At 40.2% G+C, this 15,022-nt stretch overlaps 2 protein-coding genes across 3 annotated transcripts; one reads left to right on the top strand and one right to left on the bottom strand.

The window, feature by feature from the left end:
* Positions 1 to 1,735: 1,735 nt before the first annotated feature.
* LOC121955927 lies at positions 1,736 to 4,596 on the bottom strand. Its single transcript, XM_042504018.1, has 2 exons — positions 4,555 to 4,596; positions 1,736 to 3,212 (listed from the first exon to the last, which is right to left on the bottom strand). Exons 1-2 carry the CDS (start codon positions 4,571 to 4,573, stop codon positions 1,828 to 1,830), a joined length of 1,404 nt encoding a protein of 467 aa, XP_042359952.1. The 5' UTR covers positions 4,574 to 4,596; the 3' UTR covers positions 1,736 to 1,827.
* Positions 4,597 to 5,892: 1,296 nt separating this feature from the next.
* Positions 5,893 to 12,775, top strand: LOC121955894 (alpha-N-acetylgalactosaminidase-like). Of its 2 annotated transcripts, none has more exons than XM_042503979.1 (9): positions 5,893 to 6,142; positions 6,773 to 6,929; positions 7,969 to 8,109; positions 8,959 to 9,170; positions 9,255 to 9,349; positions 9,527 to 9,688; positions 9,848 to 10,045; positions 10,200 to 10,340; positions 11,378 to 12,775. In XM_042503979.1, exons 2-9 carry the CDS (start codon positions 6,775 to 6,777, stop codon positions 11,576 to 11,578), a joined length of 1,305 nt encoding a protein of 434 aa, XP_042359913.1. In that variant the 5' UTR covers positions 5,893 to 6,142; positions 6,773 to 6,774; the 3' UTR covers positions 11,579 to 12,775. The 2 variants fall into 2 exon arrangements, with proteins under 2 accessions (XP_042359913.1, XP_042359912.1); XM_042503978.1 differs by having other exon boundaries at positions 5,894 to 6,138.
* Positions 12,776 to 15,022: the final 2,247 nt, after the last annotated feature.

The following is a 15,022-nucleotide window of genomic DNA, read 5'->3' as shown; positions in this document are numbered from 1 at the left end:
AATTATTATATTTACATATATTAATTTTGTGAAGATTTTACAACTTAAAAATAACAAGTGCAATTAAAACAAGCTTTCAAACTGGCTATCTCAAATCAATAAAAATGTTTGTTTCATGTAAAGAAGTCAGTAACATGTTTGGTGACCAGCTGCTAGTGTTTAAAGAGCCTGAGATGTAAAACCTTTTTTTTTTTACCTGATATCCCATGGTACCTGACTTCACCCATAATAAAAAAACTAAAAAAGCTTACCTTTTGAAATGATTACCATGTTTCTTCATTTTATGGCATCATTAACCCCCTAAAAGTGTATCAGATTCTCAGAGCTTCTCACAGTGTTGGAGCCGCTGCTGTTCCCAGGCTGTTTCCGTGGAAAAACTTCTTCCTTGCTGCTGCAGTCTTGAGTGCTGCCATGGTAAACCAACAACACCCTGAGCCACAGGTGGATATCCATTTTTATGCAACATTTCATCTTTTCAAAGAGCTTCTTATTTTGATGCATAAATCCATATTTCTCCTAATCGTAATAAGATCTGCACGACAGACTCTACTCTAAGATGCTCTCCAGTCATCTGATGTTATTCTCTGCTCCTCTCTCCTCTCTCCTCCCACTCCCTCCTCCTTTCTCTAAACAGCAATTCCTCTGTTACTGTTGCTAAGATGAAACCAAAGTAATTGCCAGCTTGCAATCATGTCTTGGGAAATGTGACAAAGTTGCTGGTGTGAAGAGGTGAAGAAAAGGAATCATTGCAGTTACTCTGCAAAGTGTCGAACAGAAGACAGTTTCTCTAATCCTCCTTATAATTAGTACTGAGATATCACTATCTTAGTGAATAAATACACAGATGCACAGTTACAACATAACACAAGTTTATGACTCAACTGTCAGGTTTGATCAATTAGCAAATGTGTTTTTAATCTCCGCATCTATGTATTGATTCACTAAGATACATATATATATCATGTCATCACATTTAACTGGTATTTTTATTTTTATATCAGTGAAGACTGAAGTCTGGCCCTGGCTGGGCTATAATTTCTCAAAATTCCCTAGGGCTTGAAATGGGGAGAGTTTTTTGTGCGAAATTCCCAGGGTTTTTCTTTTCAATGCAGAGCTTAACCCTTCGAAATGTGAGCAAACTGATGGAAAGAAGGCAATGAGAAACAAAGAAGAAACTACCCTAAAATAAGCAAGAAATTAGAAAAATTTACAAGAAAGTTGGGTGAAAATTAGCAAAAGAAATAAGTGATTAAATGAATAATAATATTTTTTCAAAAAAAGGAAATGATCAGGGGAAAGTGCTTAAAAATGATCAGGATTCTGTAACCCAATTTCACAAATATAGCTACAATACTTAGTTAATTAGCAATTTTTTTTCATTGAAATTTGGGTTTTTAATTGGACTCTTGCCCAAAACTGCTGCCATGGTTCAGAATCAGGTCTAGCTTGGACTGAAACTATGTACATTTTGGCCTGATTTTTCAAGCCCAAACAAAGCTTACAATGATGCAGTCGTTTACTTAAGTTACTTTTTAGGAAATTACATACACTTACATGCACTTATTTGAACCCTAATCGATAATTGCCCAACACCCCAGACTCTTAACCTAACCCCAACCCTAACCACTGACCCAAAAATCAGCTTTTTCCAAGTTGGAGACATACTTCTTGTCCCCAATTGGACAAGTCATTCCAGTTAACTGGACTGGAGTCTGGTGTGTCCCTGATAGCTTAGGTCACACCCACATACACATACATGTATATGCACACACATTCACTGTTCTTTAGTGTTCGGCCTTGTGTTCAGACTCTCGCAGCCAGGCTTCATTAGTCTCTGTGTGCGTTTGTTGTCTGTGCTGATTTTCCTATCATACCACTAAGAGCACTTCCCAAAGCCAACAATACAGCCACCAGAACTCCCACAGTCCCCAGTCTCCCCAGAGCTGCGGTGCCCAGCGCCGCTGCCCCCAGTGCGCCGGCTCCGATAGGTGCTGCTGCTGCGGTGACGGTCTCCATGCCGATTCCTTTAATTAGCTCTGGCCCCGTGAGAAGGCCCCTCCGAAGATTCACCTGAGTGTGGAACGGGCTCTTTGGTGCACCCAGAACAAATGCCCCCGCTGCAACAAGGGTGATTGTAATAAGTTCTGATGTTGTGGGCAGAGTTGCTTTCAGTGCGACACCCCGAACTGCCAAAATTGCACCACAAACAACTGAACTTATAAGTGCTAAGGCTGAATTTCTAGACCCGAATGCCTGTTTTGTTGCAACACTTGCAGCTCCGAGGGACACCCCTGCAGCTGTGGCTGCTCCTAATGTCCCCCCCATGCTGCTTCGGGGCCCTAGAGCGGAGCTCGACTGCAGAATGGCTCTCAGGGCAAGTGATGATAATATAGCAGCTCCCACAGAGACCTTTGCAGCCACTTCTGGCCCCAATCCAACTGTGGCCACTGTTCCCAGACCGGCTCCTAGCAGCCCTGCAGACAGAAACGCCACCCAGAGGACCGACTGCAGCATCAATATCACCTCCGCTTCTGAACCTTCTCCTGCTTCACCTGCTCCTAAACCTACTACAAATCCCAGTATCCCCACCAAAACAGAGTAAAAGAATATCCGCTCTAAAAGTTTGCACTCAGTTTTTGGTCTTTGTGTCAACCTCTCTGTCAGAGCCTTTCGAAGGGCGCAAAGCACAGAGATGGTCACTCCCATGACGAAAAGTCCAACCATAACGCCCATTCTCCCGTACATGACACTGAGGTAGAGCGTGGTGAAGATGATTAAAAGGGCGGTGGTCATGTCGTTAATGTTGGAGTATGAGTAGACTACAAGGACTAGAATGCCTTGGGCTGCAATGTAGATCCACGGTGGAAGGATTCCCGCTAACACTCCAGTAGTGACAGCACCTGCCACCACAGAGGCTCCCGTCGCAGCCTCCACTAACCACTGCAGCCTCGCTCCAACTTTGATGCACAGCTTCATCATCAGGGCAGCGAGGAGGAAACCACTTCCCAGAGAGAAGAGCACCGAGGTGAACACGAGGCATGCTGTTACTACGCCGACACCCGTGGAGCCGGCTCGTCCAGCAGCCAGAGTTGCAGCAGTCAGCAGGACGCCGTCTTCAGTCAGTGTGGGGTCAACTGCAAATAATGCAGCTTCGCCAAAAGCAAAACCAGCTGCTGCGCTTTGCAGGATCGTCTTCACCACACCAAAAACACCTAAGAGGGGTAAAGACACGATTATAGCCTACAAAAAAAAATTCTACCAGTCACCACAGGTTTAGAGTAACTATTAGTTAACGCTCATGTTGTCCTTGGGGTCAATCTGACCTACCATACTTATGTAAACGAGGTCTATTGGCCCTAAATTCCAAAACGAAGGGAAAAATGTGTAGTAATAGGTTGCATTGACAATTTATACAATATGCTTTAGTCAAAACAGGGCGGGACAAAGGAGAGGACAAAAGAGAACAAAAGGTGTACGGCAATCTGGAGGACATTACGAGGGACACTGCATCTAACGAGGCATAATTTTACACATAATGTTCAGTTTACTCTTAAAAGGCAGCTTTGGTACTTTTCAGCCTGGATGCCATTTCCCATGTTTTCGTGTCTTGCTCTTACTGTTTGACCTTTTTTGTCAATTTTTCCCTTGAATTAAAATATTTGTGCCTGTGCTTTGTAAAGCACTTTGTAAATTACAGTTCTTTAAAATAAAATTCTAGAAAAAAAATATTTATTATGTTAAAGCATCAATAATAATAGTAATGTAACTACCAATGTGGTATAAAGCTGAAAGAGTGATCCTGCATTAGGAGTGCTTTTATTTTAAGTATATTTCCAAAATACATCTACATTTATTGGCTCAGTTTTGAATGCAGGATCTTTACTTGTCATTGTGTTCAATCCAGGTTTCAAGGTAATCCCTTGAAACCTGGATTGTCATCAGTTTTCTTGTGCTGTATTCAGGCACCTTTCACAAGTATTTGACCCTTTGACGACTGAGCAAATTTCAGTTTGATTACTTTGAAAAAATATGGGGAAAAAGGCAATGACCAACATGGCAAGAAAAGTACCACCAACTGCAAGAAATGAGCAAAAGGTGGTGAGAAAATTATATAAAAATAGGGTTAAGTAAAGAATCTGAATACTTGTGTGTACAGACTGCTCTGCTGCTGTTTCTGTCACTTTAACAGAAAAGTGAAACCACCTGAAAGGGTCCATGCTGAAACTCAAAACCAGGAAGTCTGTCTGAACTACAAAAAAACAACAAACATTTCAACAGACCATCTCACTACCTGCACACCTGAGTCAGATCAGTTGATTCTCTGCAAAAATAGTGTGTGTGCTCTCTCTGTACTCTGGTATACACAGGTATACAGGTATCACAACTGTAACTCTGTGATCTGTCTGCAGCTTTGAGATTCTGCTCAGAGATCAACTCTGCTCATAGAAATGAGAGCAGCTGCATGGATATGATGTTTAAATCTCAATTTTAACACTTAGTTCATAATAATATTATATGTTTTTCTTTTGCTGAGTATTGCTAAAGTCTTCTTACCATTGCTGGTTTGTGCCATGGCTCCCTCTGGCTCATTGTGCATGAGCTCACTGGCTCCTCCTTTTCCTGTTTGGTGTCACTTTTCACCAACAGAGGGCAGAAAGTACCTGAAAAAACATGAGTGTGTATCAGTGCAGTGTGACATCCTCTGATTAATCTATTCTGCTTGCTGTCAGTTAGTATTCTCTATAAAACATACTTTATAATAAATACAGTAAATGCAGAGAGACTGCCCACCAACATATAAAAGTGTAAATTGAATAATTTTAACAACTCATCAGCTTTGCAGGTTTTGCTGAGGTTTAAGAAATGAATCCTTTTGTTGTGGGTTTCTTTTTTATATATATAAAAATTCAAAACACAAAAAACAATGAAAGCAATAAGCTTCCTTTTTTTTTTCTCTTTGTTTTGTTTTGTTTTGTTTTACATTGGGGGATGCAATATTGCCATATATTTCATCGTTAATGTACAAAACTCATTTGCACTGTGCATTTTCCCACATAAATATGCCTCTCATGAGGACTGTGCTCAAATATTTGGGGGAGCAGGTGCTAAAGCTGAAAAAGGGCACCCCACTTATAATCATTTCAAAAAAAAAAAAAAAAAAAAGTTGTAGAAAGTAGCACTACTTATTACCTACTTATATATTTATTTGTTTCAGTATCAATACACCCAGTGGTCAACAAAATAAACAAACAAATAAAAATGGAAACTTAAAAAAATTCATACAAAAATGTTTTGCAAAAAGCATGCACTCAGAGTCAGAAGCCTAAAAAGGCAGATGCCTGAGCACCACCTGGGGCCTATTTGTGCGTTCATGTGCCTTCTTTTTTATTATCAGCAACAAAAATGTACCTTATAAAATACCTTATTTTTAATGCAGATAAAAGTTAATCATTGTGGTAGCCTACAACGTTCTACTAAAGCACCATTTTAAAGGATTCGTAAGCTGTAAGTAATGGCTTTGTGTTATTCTGGAGGGGGATTTTACACGACCGGGCAACTCTAAAGTTTTTTCATTGATGGCTTATTATAACTGATCTATAAAGGTTTAGAAAATAGTCATAAATAATTAGTCATAAATAAATCCATACAGTTTCTAGACACCTAGTAAATGCTGCCTTATCAGAAAGAAAAACCCGCATTTCTTTTTAGAAAACCATATCAAAGGTAAATGTAGCTGTTTGTGAAGGAAAGTTATTCGCAAAATAGGGAAAGGAGTGATTGAAGTGAAGGAACCAAGGCGAGTAAAATAAGTAATTGTACGCGGCCCGGGTCTTTCCCTTTAACTTCCTGGTCTGTGGTCAGCTGACTGAGCTGCTGTCATGTGACTGTCGTTTCTCTTTCCATTGGAGCGGCTCAGTTTGTTTCTTTACACTCGGTCGGAGCAGAGCGGTTGTTATTTACCACCGGGTTTGTTCAAAGGTCGGAGTGAAGCCAGAAGAAGAAGAAGAAGAAGAAGAAGAAGAATTAGAAATAGAGGAAGAAAAGGAGGAAGACGATCGGAGATTCAGAGTTGAGGAGACTTGAGGGCGTCCTCTTCCGTCTTCCTTCCCCCAAACCACAGCAGATTACTGAATTTCAGTAAGTAAGTTTATATTTTCGCGTTGTTTGTTGTGTAAATTCTATGTATTGTATTCTGATCTTATGGTACAGTGGTTTTATTATGTGTTTGCATGTGAAGCACTTGGTGCATGTAATTTATTTGTTGTAAACCACTTTGGGCTGCATTTTTTTGTATGAAAGGTGCTATAGGCTACAAATAAAGTTCATTATTATTACAAATGTATGCAATTAAAAGTGTATGTGTATTCTGTCCTATGAAATTCCTCCGTTTTGGCAAATATTAGATATTGCATGAAGAAACTACAGTTCAGTGCCAGGTATCCACCTATATATTTGCAGTATAAGATGATCATTTATGTTATGCATGTTTATTTCCTCATGTATTCTTTTTGCCATGTTGCAATAACTGAATATGTGTAATAAAAACTGCTGCATGTAGTCAGCTGATAGCTTTTATAATAGCGTCTGATGAGAGAAGTCACCTGGCAGGTTGTTGCTGCCGCAGTCACACCCAGTCAGGTGACTCAGGAGGTGAGTGTGTGTGAGAGATATCCGTCATCTCTCACACACACTGACAGTGTTCACAGGGTGGCTGTCACAGGTGTCATCCGGCATTCAACACCAATTCAGCTGAGTGTTTTCTCCTCTGCAGGAATGCATTTGACTGTGCTTCTGTTTGCATCGGCGCTCTCTGTGGCCACCTTCGCCTTGGACAATGGGGTGATGAGGACCCCTCCGATGGGCTGGTTGGCATGGGAACGATTCCGCTGTGACATCGACTGTGAACACGACCCCAAGAACTGCATCAGGCAAGAAATAAATCTGTGATCTCACTTAAATTTTTTTTTCAGCAGGTATTGTTGCTTTTTTTTTAAAAAAGAAGAATTGTCTTGGTGTAAACTTTGCTGTGAGAGATATTAATTATTGAAATAAAAATTACTAATATAATATACACAGTAAGTTCTGTGTCACCAACATTTCAAATGATAAAATTGCACTTTTCGAACAAACCTCTCTGAACTGGGCTTTTATGTGATGTCACAAGTCATACTCAATATCTAACGTTGATTTAGGTTTGCTTACTGATTTTGAAATCAAGCCAACAAGAGAGATGGTTCGTGACAATGTTAGGTGTGTTAATTAACTGCCAAAATCCTGTTAAAGTGTAAGTATAGATATGAAGCTCTAGAAACCAAAACATGTGTTAAAAATGTGCGTTTTTAATTTTTTATCTTAGAATTTGTATTGTTTAACCATTGCACCTGAGCAAATTGGCGTGATTTTTTTTCCAAAATATATGTGAAGAAGGCAATGAGCAACTTAAGAAATGAAATTTAAGGAAATGACCTGAAACAGATTGTTTTTTTTCTAACACAATAGAACTTAAGAACCTCTTTTTTTTACTGTTTCGTATCAATCGGACAATATCAGATTTATTCTATTTTTATTTTTTTTGTGGATAGCGATTAAAAAAAAACAAAAAACAATAAGTTGATTGTAGTGAATTTCCATAATCGGGAAAATCCTAAATATGTGCAGCAGCACCCAAAGAGACCGCACAGCAACCAACAATAAAAGAGACTCTGCAAAGACAGGCTGCATATGCTCCAACCTCTGAGACACATCCTAATCATTGCATTGGTATATTTTACATCGAAAGCTATGATGCTATTTCAAATAATTAAAAAAACTGGCTTTTTAAAATTGTTAATGATTTTGTGGGAAAATGTGGATCACAAGAGTTTCATGACTGGAAATGTTCATCATGTCCCATGCCTACTAGAGCAGTTATCTTGATGATGTTGATGATGAAATGGAAACACTGGGACGTTTCTGTGTTTCCTCCAGTGAGAATCTGTTCATCGACATGGCGGACAGACTCTCGGAGGACGGCTGGAGGGAACTTGGATATGTGTATGTGAACATAGACGACTGCTGGTCCTCCATGCAGAGGGACGAGAAGGGACGGCTGCAGGCGGACCCTAAAAGGTACTGATGGTATATACAGCACACACACACACACACACACACACACACACACACACACAGTGTGCAAACATTAATCTGTAACTTTTAAGCCTTTAAGTCAATAAAACAGTTAACAAGGTGATCACGGTGTGACAGTCATGCAGTCATATGACAGAAAAAACATACGTAGTCAGTAGTTTCTCTGTGTGTGGTTTATATTGTGTGATATGCAGCATCAGCATAAAGTGATAAAGACGCAGCTGGAATTTGGAAGTGAAAGGAGTGAAGAACAAATCCAAGCACACTGACGAAATCACACTGTGGTTATTATCTTAAATAAACAGCCGTAGATTTTTCAGACTTTCACTGCAAACATACGGAGTGCTGCAGAGATGAAACACATTCACAATGTTATTTTGTGAGATTTTGGGCCTTTCCTAAACCACCTACTATACCTACACCCTCTCCTAACCCACTCCCACTTCATTTTTCAGGTTCATGCAGTGTCCACCACATTAAGTACCATCCCAAACCAAGCAGCTGGGTTTTAGAAAAGGCTATAAAACCCTCCAACAGCGAGCCTGCGTCAATGTTTTCATTTGATTTCACTTTATTTAAAAAAAAAAATCTGAAATTTGTCTTGTCTTGTCACTAGAGAAGCGTTGGGTACGTTTTATTCTACTGATTTAGGCTAGCAGCACTGACAGATCTAATGCACAAATACACATGAAGGACAAAATATCAGAGTAAGTTTAATTTTTCTCTCCAGTTAAGCAAAAGGGGAGCACAGAGGACTGATCCTTGATTTAATGGGTTGTCTGTCTCTGCAGTGTCCACTTTGGTGTAACATTAAAAACTGCTCTGCTTCAGGTTCCCTGGAGGTATCCCTAAACTGGCACGCTACTTGCACGACAGGGGGCTCAAGCTGGGGATCTATGGGGACATGGGCACACACACATGCGGAGGTTACCCCGGCACACCACTGGACAAGATCGAGATAGACGCTCAGACCTTCGCCGACTGGGAGGTGGATATGTTTAAATTTGACGGCTGTTATTCTAACGCCACAGAGCAGGCGCAGGGTAAGACAGGAAGACATGACTTTCACATTGTGGTTATTGAAAAGCTGCTGACTTAATTTGACACTTGGTTCCTCTTTTGGACAGGTTATCCTCTGATGTCAAAGGCTTTAAATGCTACTGGCCGTCCTATTGGCTACTCCTGCAGTTGGCCTGCCTATCAGGGTGGCCTGCCACCGAAGGTACAATAAGGATGTCTTTAAGTTTATGTCATCCACCTGAAGCTTTAGGACTCACAGTTTAACATTATTCATGTCTTTCAAAACATGTTTCTCTTCGTGGATGTAGACTCTTGTGAGAATTATGTTCAAATAATTAAAATGTATATACTTTTTTTGTGAAACTGATTTATGTTTCAGGTAAACTACACTCAGCTGGGGGAAATCTGCAACCTGTGGCGTAACTATGGCGACATCCAGGACTCTTGGGACAGTGTCCTGAATATTGCTGACTGGTTCTTCAGTAATCAGGATGTCCTGATACCTGCAGCCGGACCTGGACGGTGGAATGACCCTGATATGGTCTGTTTAACTGAGATAATTACTGACATTATACTCTCATATTCACTGTTTACAAGTTACCATATAACCTGTTAAAGAAACAGCCTCTTCATTAGTTAAAAAAGTGCTGCAGTTATGAGATCTTGAGTCATCCTCTTTGTATGACTTTGACCTTTTCAGCTCATCATTGGCGACTTTGGCCTCAGCATGGACCAGTCTCGGTCTCAGATGGCTCTGTGGGCGATCATGGCTGCTCCTCTTTTCATGTCCAATGACCTGCGCACCATCAGCAGCGGAGCCCGCAGCATCCTGCAGAACAAAATGGCCATTACCATCAACCAGGACCCCTTGGGAATCCAGGGAAGGCGCATTTTAAAGGTGACACACTTTGACATGTGCATGGGTCTTGCACGTAATCAAGATGAAAAAATAAACAAATATTAGCTGACTCTGTGCTTCTGTTCTCACATATACATGTTTTCTCATTCTCTGTGTCACTATTAACATTTTCTTGTCCATTTCTTTCTGCCAGGAAAAGAGTGGCATTGAAGTCTACTGGCGCCCCTTGTCAAAAAATGCCAGTGCACTGGTATTCTTCAGTCGTCGCACTGACATGCCATACCGCTACCAGACTAACCTCAAAAAACTTAACTACACCACCGGCAGCTACAAGGTATGTCTTTCCAGACGGTCTTTTAAAGTCAGGCAGGCAATGCATCATCTCTGATCCAACCATGTCTCCTCAATCGAAATCTGTATCGGTTGTCTGTTGTACGCACTCATTCAGCCATTTCCACCTCCAAAGATTACATTACGCTTAAAGCACACAGGAGTAAAGCCCTCTCACCATCATTAATGGAGTTCCACAGGGGCCTATTGTAGGTCCCTTGCAATTTACATATAAAAAAAACATTTTTTTCCTTATCACAAGTTCAACATCAATTTTATGCAGATGATGCAATTTTATATGCCATGGGTACCATCCCATCCAAGCTCTGACTTCCCAATCATCACTTTGTTTTCATAGACTTGTTTTTAAATGCAGATGAGACCAACTACATGGTATTTTTCAATTTGACTACTCTCCCTAGCTGAGAGTACCCTTAGAAACTGTACGTTACTCCTAAAACCTAGATTGGTTTTGCATATCCACCAAAGACAGTCCTCTTAAATGTAGGCAAAGTTTTTACTGGATGGTAATAGCCATCCACTGCACTATGCAGCTCTCGCTGTATTTTCTCTTTCCTGATGATGCAGAGGAACGTCTGCACCTTTATGCATTGAGTTCTTGTCAAGCAAGAGTGACGGTTATCTCTTGATTAATCAGTGGATTGCAGAGTTGTGTGTGTGTGTGTGTGTGTGTGTGTGTGTGTGTGTGTGTGTGTGTGTGTGTGTGTGTGTGTGTTTAGCTGCACCTTTTAGTATCGGATCAGTATCTCAAGGTACCTCAAGACGGATGACAAAAAAAAAGCACACGAAGAGGAAAAGTTCTTTTGGTACAATCCACATGATTTGACTATGGATACGCAAAATAACAAACTCAGTTAAATTGAACCAGACTGCTTGTAGGAAACAAGGATTCAGACTATCCTGCCAATAAATCTTTCAACTGAGCCCATATCACTTTTGATTGCAGCACAGTTTGCAAACCAAATGCACATAAATATTGCAGGAGAAACACTCACTTTTTCTCTTTCTCCCCTCCCTCAGATCTATGATGTCTTCACTGATCAGACCATGATGCAGAAAGACTCCACTGACTTTGTGGTATCAGTGAACCCCACAGGTGTGGTCATGTGGTACGTGTCTGCACCCGCCAAACTGAACCTCCGCCAGTTCTTTAAAGGCGGCAGATTACAGGGATTCGCCTATGACGATGATGAAAACGCCATCCCTCGTGTTTTCCTCTGATCACTGACTGACTTCATCATCGAATAATCACATCACAGTTTCTGCCTCAGTGCAGTGGCTCCTGATGAACTGACAACACCTCACACCACAGCGTTTGGTGCTCAAAGGACTTATTTCTCGATTTAGCCACAAAGTGCAGATGATGAGCTCTAAATTGAGTCATTGTAAAAAGATGGCACTGTCTGTTCTGACGAATAAAATCACTTTAAGCTCAGGGACAACCATTTTGCATCTGGATATGTCACGATTTTGAAATTCTTCATGTAATCATTTTCTCAAATTCTGCTCTAACAGAACTCGCCAAGGATGAAAAACTGATTGTAGATCAGCGCTATGACTCAGAAGTCTCTGCTTTTAATAAAAAATATATTTTAAAGAAACAGGATAGTATGTGTTTATAAGGAATACTATGCAGGAATTCGGCTACTGAGTACCGCAGCGAAACTGGAAGTGAAAGCCAACGGCAGCATTGTCTGCTTTGCATTTTGGCTCACTCTGTTTATATTTGTGTCCGCTCTTGGATGCAAGCTGCTTACAGTCTGTCACCTGCTCTCTACCCGAACCTCACCCTGCTGTGCCCAACAACTTCTTTACAAAAAAAAAAGTAGAAGTAGAAACAGATGGCAGAGTCACAGCAAACTGCTGGTGGGTCATAAGTGATGATTGAGAGGGATTACTTTGTCATGAGTCTATACATTTTTTTTCTTTTGGGAAAATCCTGCATATTAAACCTTGGAGCTGTCCCAAAAAGCACAAAGAAAGATGATAAAGGCCTCTGCACTGCTACTTTTTCTGAATGTTTACATTTAAATGCTTTGTTAAAGGTGCAGTCGGTGATTCTTTTCTAATACACTTTTTGTCTAATTCAGCAAACATCTCCTCACAGTCCGCTAGCTGCGCAGCCCTGGCTCTGTAAATGGGAAACAAAGAGGCTTGAAATGGGTGTTTATGCACAGGACAGAGGGGTAGCTATGTGTTTATAAAGAGAAATGCGGTGGGAAAAAGAGGGACAGTAAATCTGGCAGAGTTCACATGTTTGGATGTTGAGTTCAAATATCAACAATCTTTCTCCGGGATCGCTGATTTCACCTCAAAAGGAGAATTGTTTTAGTTGTTTAAGAAATGTTTTTATAAGAAATGATTCTGTGAATTATATGTTTTTGCCTTCACTATAATAAATCATTTGCTTTTCAATCAGGCACAGTTGTTTCATTTAGTTTAGAATAATTTAGCAGTGCTCATTTTAATAATAAATAACTGCATCTGACTAAAAATATTACTCTCAGATCACATTTATTTTTCAGGTTTTTGAAGATAGATCTTGTTAAAGCGTACATCTACCCATGGACGGAAGGCTTGTGCTCGTTATGGTCAGAGATGTAAACATTTACGACGTCCTTCTCAGCAAAGTTGTAACTTTAGATTAGTGGTTGTAGTATGACAGACAGAAAATACTTCTTACATGAAACAGCACGCAATAAGGTCTGTGGATTATCTTGAGTAACTGAATCATGATTTCTGGAAAGACATTGCTGTTGAGTTTTTCAAATGTTTTTTTTTTTTGGTGTCATGTAGTTCCATTATATGTGAGAGAAGGCAGACATCTCTACAGCTGATATCTCAAACACTCAGCAACTTGCACCAAAGCAATCTAGATTGGTGAATACACTACAGGTAAGAGGAAAAATCTGTATTTTTGATATTGGGGTGAACTGACCCTTTAACACTCCTTATGTGGCCAAATGCACGTGTTACTGGAGAAGCTTAAACCTCAAAACTTGGCCCAATAAAACTGAAGGAGCCTGTTGAGTCTACGTGAGGCTTAAAAAGTTCACACAAACACATGAAAATACTGCACTTTCAGCAGAAGTAGCCCCACATAGGGTTTGACTGACATAGTTTCAGTTCAGCTTCTAATAACTTTCTAAGTTCATACATTCCTAAAATGGTAAGAGGCTGTTATTGACTTTTAGTGCTCACTTCCGAATTGCTAAGGAAGTCTCTCAGTTATGGTGATATTTGTTTTGTATTTGACACGTTTAATATTATCAGCATAAAATTAGACAAACCTGGTTGTGTTTGTTTCACAGTGGGAATTCAAACAATATCCTGTCAATTACTGCTTTATTTTTTGGTTTAGAGTTCTAAACTCACGCCCGCTTTACATTTTCCTACTGTAAACTGGATTTTGATTGTCAGTAACTTGCTGTTTTGTAATAGATTTATGATTCATGAAGATGCGTTCAGTGTCTAACAAACAGCCCATTAGACATAACGGCCTCTGGGGAGTTGCTGATTATGACTGTGGGTCTTCAACCTTGTCACACATGTCTGAGAGTGCTTAAAAGACTTAACTCTTTGAAATTTGGACTGACATCACTGTTTTGCACTGCATTGAGACCCCTCTCACAAGTATTTAAACCTTTCAACCCTTTGAAGCAAATTGGTTTGATATCCTTTTTAAAAACAAGAGAAAAAGGCAACAAGGAACTTGGCAAGAAATGTCACACAAATTGCAAGACTTTTTTTTTTTAATAGGATTTTTTTGCAGAGAAGAATATAATTCTAATTTTTTAAGAGAATTATTTTCATGTTAAGCATTTTTTTTTACAGATCATTTTCTTGTTCTTTGTTTTGGTTTTTCTTTTTCAAATTTTTAGATAATTTTCTTGTATTTTTTTCTAATCATTTTAGTAATTTCCAGGTAATTTCCTCTTATGTTGATCATTGCTGTCTTCCCATGTTTTAAAAAGAAATCAAACCAATTTGCCCAGGTTTCAGAGTTAAGTCCAAAATCTGAGACACATCCATATTTAGCCAGTAGAGGTCGGCGCTGCTCTTCAGGCTGCGCGGACGTGACAACAGCGGCCTTCGACTTCCATCCACTGCCAAAAAATGCACCTGCTGAAGAGCACAAGGACAGTCAGCCGATTCGGCTCAGTGCTTTATCTCTCTGTTATGATTTAGTTTCCTCCGGTATCACCCTCTCCCATCTGACATTAACAACAATGTATACACTTTTTATACTGTACTTTGTCCTTCATGCCTCTCCTGTATCCATCATCTATCAATTCCTCATTGTATTTATTCTACCTCATCTTCATTTCTCCCTTCCCTCCTCCTCCTCGTCTCCTTCTTAATCCTGTGCACATTATCACCTCTGACCTTGGCCTCAAAGCCCCGTGTTTACACACAGTCTCAAGATACTGGAGTGGTCACATGAGTGTGTGCATTGGCATGCACGCTACTGCATGTGCGTACGTATGACATGAGTAAACTTGCACAAACATGCGTGCACAAATATCCTTGTAGGTCATTTCAGGCCAGATCAGCTGTGTGTGTACGTGTGCGTTTGTGTGTGTGTGGGAAAGACTATCTTTGCCTTCTTTTCTATCCCTTTCAGTCGTCTCAGATATCCGTTGGCTGGATGAACACGACACATCC

This window comes from Plectropomus leopardus, chromosome 16 (assembly GCF_008729295.1).
Source record: "Plectropomus leopardus isolate mb chromosome 16, YSFRI_Pleo_2.0, whole genome shotgun sequence".
NCBI classification, from domain to species: domain Eukaryota; kingdom Metazoa; phylum Chordata; class Actinopteri; order Perciformes; family Serranidae; genus Plectropomus; species Plectropomus leopardus.
This window is presented reverse-complemented; position numbering and strand designations above follow the sequence as displayed.

Coding starts and splice junctions, on each gene's coding strand:
- LOC121955894 (XM_042503979.1), top strand. CDS start 6,775: ATGCATTTGACTGTGCTTCTGTTTGCATCGGCGCTCTCTGTGGCCACC. Junction 9,689..9,847: donor GGTGGAATGACCCTGATATG/GTCTGTTTAACT, acceptor TGACCTTTTCAG/CTCATCATTGGCGACTTTGG. Junction 10,341..11,377: donor ACACCACCGGCAGCTACAAG/GTATGTCTTTCC, acceptor CCCCTCCCTCAG/ATCTATGATGTCTTCACTGA.